The sequence below is a fragment of the Coregonus clupeaformis genome, unplaced genomic scaffold (genome assembly GCF_020615455.1).
Source record: "Coregonus clupeaformis isolate EN_2021a unplaced genomic scaffold, ASM2061545v1 scaf0003, whole genome shotgun sequence".
Taxonomy (NCBI): Eukaryota; Metazoa; Chordata; class Actinopteri; order Salmoniformes; family Salmonidae; genus Coregonus; species Coregonus clupeaformis.
In genome coordinates this window covers 228,422-236,497 of record NW_025533458.1, presented here as the reverse complement: position 1 = coordinate 236,497, position 8,076 = coordinate 228,422, and the positions used below count along the sequence as shown (strand labels likewise).

Below are 8,076 nucleotides of genomic sequence, written 5' to 3'. Positions count from 1 at the left end.
TGAATATGTCAAGATGTATGAATAATTTCTGAAGGTACTCTTGCGATTTGAAGGAAAATCATGAAACACAGAGAGACTAAAGATACATTATATAAATAAAAACATATTAATAATTATTTAAAAAAATAAAATAAATGTATATAAATAATAATGAATTAAAAAAATATATATATATATATTATTATTATTAATACTTTTTAATTTATTTTATTTTTTATTTTTTGGGAAAGCCTGGCTTCCCTTGGCATCCATCAGTACACGCCACTACATTTAGGCATACATTCTTAATAATAGTCCAATGAAGTCTAGGGGCCTACTGATGCACAAATTGCCTATGATTATTATAACTGACAGAAATGTTGTTATACAGCTAAACCGGTCATTTTACTGAATGGCTTCTTTCATACAACTGGGAAACAAGGGATGGGCTGGCGGTCTTAATCAGATCCATTTCTTGTTTTCATGCGCGCACCGCTCGGGTGTCAAAGCAGAGAGAGCAAAAGAGGGACTCAGTATCAGCGAGGAACGGGAGGACGAATAACGGTACTGTGGACAACAGTGATGTACAGCAAACATAGGCAGAAAAATTGCCAAATATCACCGGCACAATGTGGACGTTCCCTTATTATGCTGTCTTTGCTACTACTAAATGGCATACTGGAAAGTGCAAACGGAGATACACGGGAACAAGGTAAAGAAAAGACAATGAGGCACGCGCGGACTTTGTAGCCTACTTTCAAAGTTATCTTTCTCTTTTTTATCTACCAGTTGCGTGTTGTGTGGCAGCACGCGAACATTGTTGATAAGACCTTACAGTATAGAAATCAAACACTGTATCCCTTTCTTGTTACTTTGTTGATGTGTTCTGTTTGTGTCCAAGTCTTGGTTTAAAAACGTTACAGTGAAGGCTAGCGTGAGCGGTCCGACTTTCCTTGGAGTGGTTTGAATGCTACGGTAATGTCCTTAAAAGGAAGAGTATTGAGAGGAGTAGCTTATAATGAATAGGTACAGTACAATGGCATTTAAGGTTATAACCATGCCAACAGCTTATTAATAACACATTGTTTTATAAAGTGAAAACGTGTAGCCTGATATAGGCTTTGTTTGAAAGTGATGGTTCCTTTTTAGGTAATAATACATCTTATGAACTTCACTGATGCTGACTCTGAAGATGATTTAATTACTTGGCTTGGAGTCCAAATTTCAACTTGATCAATTGTTTTTGCAGCAAAGCAGCATAAAAAACAACATTAAACAATTCACATGGATCAAAATGACACAGTTGTAGTGAATACAATGAGCTACTACATCTAGTCATAGGGCTGACAGCCATCAATACAATTAACAACACTTACAGTGAATTTGACAGTGGCTTACAGGCAGCTGGTGGCAAGTCAAATTCTGTATTTCTTATTAAAGTACACCTACTGTAATATAAATACGGTATCAAAGCAAGTAGCCTACTGTGTAATGCCACAGTACATTCCTGTCAAATTGGCTGCATTATACTGTAAAAAAGTAAATGCTACTGTAATCGGAATGAATAAATGGATGAATGAAATTCGTTGAGGGGAGGGGTTTGTATTTCACAGTAGTTTACTGTAATTACAAGGGATTGGTGCAAGTAGGCTGGCTGCTAAGTAAAGTGTTTACAAACATTACAGCATATTAATGAATAAAGGAATGCACCACCATGCCTGCCTTGTAAGAGGCTATATTTGTTGCACCCGTGAGTGAGAATGCTGTACCAATTTAACTCCTAAGTGATTATCGTGCCCCATCAATAAAAAATGTGGAGGGGACAGATTGGAGTGGCAGCTATTCTTAAACCTTAAGTGGTTGAACATATTGCCACGTCCTTTTGGTCTGTTTTGCCCTGTAGTTGCCGGCAGTTTGGAAGCCTTTGTTAAGGCCTCTAGAAGTGCAAGTGATATAAAACACCAAATATTCATTAATATGCTGTAATGTGTAAACACTTTACCTAGCACCAAACCTGCTTGCACCAATCCCTTGTAATTACAATGAAATACAAACCACTCCGCTCAATGAATTTCATTAACCATTCAATCATTCATTTATTACAGTAGCATTGACTTTTTACAGTATAATACAGTACATGTTATGGTATTGTACTGTGCGTCATTACACAGTACTTGCTTTGATACCGTATTTATATTACAGTAGGTGTACTGTAATATTAAATACATAATTTTACTTGCCACCGAGCTGCCTGTAAATTACTGTCAAATTCATGGTAACCCCTTTACAGTTCAGTAGGCCTACTAGTGATCGACATTAGCATCAGCATAAAAGTATAGCAAGCCAAAATTGCCTATAAGTAAAGTGCTATGTGCATTCTTAGATAATCTCGTCAACAACATATCAACAATGTGCTGACAAAAACAAAAAACTTCATCAACGTCAACATCACCTTCATCATTATCATCAACAACATATTACCATCATCATCCTCAACATCATCATCATCCCTAGCCTACCTCCTTGTCTTCCCTGTATTCAAAATTGCAGTGGCCATAGGGGTGAGAAGGAGTGCTTGTACCTGTTAGTCTTAACAGTGGGGAATGTAAACCGGGAGCCAGAGGGTAGGACCTGTAACTCATGGTGTAGGGAGTGGGCACAGTCAGACAGGACGGATTCTGCCCTTGATGATAGTGTCCTGAGGGGTAGGGGGTTTATGCTTGAAATCAATAGACATATCTTTGGTTTTTGTCACATTCATTTGAAAGAAAGCACTGTCACACCAATGTACAAAATCATCTACAACAGGGGCAGTTTTCATACAGTACTCTTAACCACAAAGTTTTAAGGAAGACGGACAGTTATATCACAATTATTCATACAGTAAGTTAAATAGAAAATAACACTGGGAGTCATAGTCTATACAGTGGCTTGCGAAAGTATTCACCCCCCCCGCCCCCATTTTTCCTATTTTGTTGCCTTACAACCTGGAATCAAAATGGATGTTTTGGGGATTTGTATCATTTGATAACATACCTACCACTTTGAAGATGCAAAATATATTTTATTGTGAAACAAACAAGAAATAATACATAAAAACAGAAAACATGAGCGTGCATAACTATTCACCCACCCAAAGTCAATACTTTGTAGAGCCACCTTTTGCAGAAATTACAGCTGCAAGTCTCTTGGGGTATGTCTCTATAAGCTTGGCACATCTAGCCACTGAGATTTTTGCCCATTCTTCAAGGCAAAACTGCTCCAGCTCCTTCAAGTTGGATGGGTTCCGCTGGTGTACAGCAATCTTTAAGTCATACCACAGATTCTCAATTGGATTGAGGTCTGGGCTTTGTCTAAGCCATTCCAAGACATTTAAATGTTTCCTCTTAAACCACTCAAGTGTTGCTTTAGCAGTATGCTTAGGGTCATTGTCCTGCTGGATGGTGAACCTCCGTCCCAGTCTCAAATCTCTGGAAGACTGAAACAGGTTTCCCTCAAGAATTTCCCTGTATTTAGCGCCTTCCATCATTCCTTCAATTCTGACCAGTTTCCCAGTCCCTGCTGATGAAAAACATCCCCACAGCATGGAGGATGGTGTTCTCGGGGTGATGAGAGGTGTTGAGTTTGCACCAGACATACCGTTTCCCTTGATAGCCAAAAAGCTCAATTTTATTCTAATCTGACCAGAGTACCTTCTTCCATATGTTTGGGGAGTCTCCCACATGTCTTTTTGCGAACACAAAACGTGTTTGCTTACTTTTTTCTTTAAGCAATGGCTTTTTTCTGGCCACTCTTCCGTAAAGCCCAGCTCTTTGGAGTGTATGGCTTAAAGTGGTCCTATGGACAGATACTCCGATCTCCGCTGTGGAGCTTTGCAGCTCCTTCAGGGTTATCTTTGGTCTCTTTGTTGCCTCTCTGATTAATGCCCTCCTTGCTTGGTCCGTGAGTTTTGGTGGGCGGCCCTCTCTTGGCAGGTTTGTTGTGGTGCCATATTCTTTCCATTTTTTAATAATGGATTTAATGGTGCTCCATGGGATGTTCAAAGTTTCGGATATTTTTTATAACCCAACCCTGATCTGTACTTCTCCACAACTTTGTACCTGACTAGTTTGGAGAGCTACTTGGTCTTCATTGTGCCGCTTGCTTGGTGGTGCCCCTTGCTTAGTGGTGTTGCAGACTCTGGGCCTTTCAGAACAGGTGCATATATACTGAGATCATGTGACAGATCATGTGACACTTAGATTGCACACAGGTGGACTTTATTTAACTAATTAGGTGACTTCTGAAGGTAATTGTTTGCACCAGATCTTATTTAGGGGCTTCATAGCAAAGGAGGTGAATACAGATGCACGCACCACTTTTCTGTTATTTATTTTTTAGACTTTTTTGAAACACGTTTTTTTTTTTTTTCACTTCACCAATTTGGACTATTTTGTGTATGTCCATTACATGAAATCCAAATAAAAATCAATTTAAATTACAGGTTGTAATGCAACAAAATACGAAAAACGCCAAGGGGGATGAATACTTTTGCAAGGCACTGTATATTTTTGAAAATATATATGGGGGATGGAAATTATGCAGATAATTACATTGATAGAAACCACACTATACAGTGGGGAGAACAAGTATTTGATACACTGCCGATTTTGCAGGTTTTCCTACATACAAAGCATGTAGAGGTCTGTTATTTTTATCATAAGAACACTTCAACTGTGAGAGACGGAATCTAAAACAAAAATCCAGAAAATCATATTGTATGATTTTTAAGTAATTAATTTGCATTTTATTGCATGACATAAGTATTTGATACATCAGAAAAGCAGAACTTAATATTTGGTACAGAAACCTTTGTTTGCAATTACAGAGATCATACGTTTCCTGAAGGTCTTGACCAGGTTTGCACACACTGCAGCAGGGATTTTGGCCCACTCCTCCATACAGACCTTCTCCAGATCCTTCAGGTTTCGGGGCTGTTGCTGTGCAATACGGACTTTCAGCTCCCTCCAAAGATTTTCTATTGGGTTCAGGTCTGGAGACTGGCTAGGCCACTCCAGGACCTTGAGATGCTTCTTACGGAGCCACTCCTTAGTTGCCCTGGCTGTGTGTTTCGGGTCGTTGTCATGCTGGAAGACCCAGCCACGACCCATCTTCAATGCTCTTACTGAGGGAAGGAGGTTGTTGGCCAAGATCTCGTGAAACATGGCCCCATCCATCCTCCCCTCAATACGGTGCAGTCGTCCTGTCCCCTTTGCAGAAAAGCATCCCCAAAGAATGACGTTTCCACCTCCATGCTTCACGGTTGGGATGGTGTTCTTGGGGTTGTACTCATCCTTCTTCTTCCTCCAAACACGGTGAGTGGAGTTTAGACCAAAAAGCTCAATTTTTGTCTCATCAGACCACATGCCCTTCTCCCATTCCTCCTCTGGATCATCCAGATGCTCATTGGCAAACTTCAGACAGGCCTGGACATGCGCTGGCTTGAGCAGGGGGACCTTGCGTGCGCTGCAGGATTTTAATGCATGACGGCATAGTGTGTTACTAATGGTTTTCTTTGAGACTGTGGTCCCAGCTCTCTTCAGGTCATTGACCAGGTCCTGCCGTGTAGTTCTGGGCTGATCCCTCACCTTCTTCATGATCATTGATGCCCCACGAGGTGAGATCTTGCATGGAGCCCCAGACCGAGGGTGATTGACCGTCATCTTGAACTTCTTCCATTTTCTAATAATTGTGCCAACAGTTGTTGCCTTCTCACCAAGCTGCTTGCCTATTGTCCTGTAGCCCATCCCAGCCTTGTGCAGGTCTACAATTTTATCCCTGATGTCCTTACACAGCTCTCTGGTCTTGGCCATTGTGGAGAGGTTGGAGTCTGTTTGATTGAGTGTGTGGACAGGTGTCTTTTATACAGGTAACGAGTTCAAACAGGTGCAGTTAATACAGGTAATGAGTGGAGAACAGGAGGGCTTCTTAAAGAAAAACTAACAGTTCTTTGAGAGCCGGAATTCTTACTGGTTGGTAGGTGATCAAATACTTATGTCATGCAATAAAATGCAAATTACTTACTTAAAAATCATACAATGTGATTTTCTGGATTTTTGTTTTAGATTCCCTCTCTCACAGTTTAAGTGTACCCAAAATTACAGACCTCTACATGCTTTGTAAGTAGGAAAACCTGCAAAATTGGCAGTGTATCAAATACTTGTTCTCCCCACTGTATCTGCAATATTAAAGCTGATCTCCCCCCTAAAAAATTAAAATTAATTTGAAAAAATTCTAACATTAGCCGCCACCCTACTTAGAATTGCAAGAAATTAGCTGTAAAACTGCAAATGTTTCTCTCCACCCAGCCTGGTCTTATAGACGTAACATAGTAAATGTAAATCTGGGGCTCTCAAATTAGTATGATATGTTACGTTTGGTATGGTTATATAAGACAGATGGTTAGTTAGAATCTCATAACAGAGAACTTTAGCATTCTAGCTAATTAGCAACTGTTCAACTGCTTACTAGTTTTGAGCTATTTTGCAACTACTTAGCATGCTAGCTAACCCTTCCCCTAACCCTTTTATCTAACCTTTTCCCTTAACCCTAACCTTAACCCTAACCCCTGATCCTAATCTCTAGCCTAGCTAACATTAGCCAGCTAGCTAATGTTACGCACCTAGCCACCTAGCTAGAATTCGTAACATATCATACGTTTTTCAAATTCAGAACATATTGTACATTTAGCAAATTCGTAAGATATTGTACGTTTTTCAAATATTTGACATATAATACGAATTGTAATTTGTAACATATCACAGACCCACGAGCCACTGCGCCCCGTCATGAGTTCCGTTTTTTTTTGTGGCCCTCACCCCCATCAAAGTTGCCCATCCCTGGCCTAAATAATTATAACCACTAGGCTAATAAATAATCACATATTTTTATTTTGAATAATTCATTAACCTACATCATATTATTTAAAGTTATCCCTTTGGAGAGAAATATCACGTTGTTAAAAAAAAGATGCCTAAAATGTTTTATGCAACATTATCGGCAAGTGACTTTTTGCGAGTTGTTAAACGGTAGTGACGAGGGTGATGATATAACGGTAATCAAATTCCATCTTTTAACAACCTTACTGTTTGATTTAGTACAATATACCTATCACGTTATTTAAAATATATACATTTGTTAAAAAAACATAATAGGCAAGAATTAAGAGTAGGCAAAGTCATCGTATCTGGCGAAAATTATATCAAATGTTTTACCATTGCAACATTTTATGTACAGTCACATTCATTGTGGTTGTCTAAAGCGTGCTATAGCAGGGGTCTTCATCCTTTTCTTGCCCAGGTATCCCCTCCCAGGCAAACCGGCGACTCAGGGATCCCCATCATATGTTAGCAAACAAAATAGAAATTCATGTTTTGTGTTATCATCAGGTGAGTGATAATGGCAAGGAGAAGTAATAATAATAAATAAATAAAATAGATTTGGTAGATAATTTTTCATTATTTTGACCTCCCTACATTATAATTGGAATTGGTATAATTGGTAACTCCAAACACATGTTCACTAAGAGCAGCTGTTTAGCTGGTTAAACAAAGGTTGGCAAAAATGGATGTCCAATTCAAGAAAGCTTACCAGTACCAGTGGCACTTGCTGCACTGGTAGCCTATTCGCAGGTACATTTTGAAAGCCTATGTCAGATACTCCAGTTAGTGTAATTGGCTCCAATGAGTGTAATTTGCTCAATATTAGGAGTTGAGAAATAAAGTTGATATCATTAGAAATAAAATATTCTCGTATTTTCTTCTGTAGGTACAGTGTGTCATTCAAAATGTGTTTATTCTGTTTTTGCTAGCGATATTCATAAAAACATATAATTATTTTCTTCACTTTTTGTATTTTATTATTAAATATATTTTTGCAGTACCTCCACAGACCTCTAGGGGCAGTAGACCCCAGTTGAATACATTTACATTTACATTTTAGTCATTTTATACCCCTGTGCTATAGGGTTCACAGCTGGCGATGCCTCATCGCGATTGGTTATTCCCCATCATTTGGGAAAGGGAAAGGGGGATACCTAGTCAGTAGTACAACTGAATG

General features: G+C 39.1%; 1 protein-coding gene across 1 annotated transcript in view; it reads left to right on the top strand.

Moving 5' to 3' along the window:
• Positions 1 to 471: 471 nt before the first annotated feature.
• The window catches only part of LOC121554317 (disintegrin and metalloproteinase domain-containing protein 33), a 207,645-nt gene continuing 200,040 nt past the window's right edge, over positions 472 to 8,076 (top strand). The window contains exon 1 of the mRNA XM_041867832.2: positions 472 to 691. Within this exon, the coding sequence (XP_041723766.1) occupies positions 562 to 691 (130 nt within the window). The 5' untranslated portion in view covers positions 472 to 561. The remainder of the gene's footprint in view (positions 692 to 8,076) is intronic.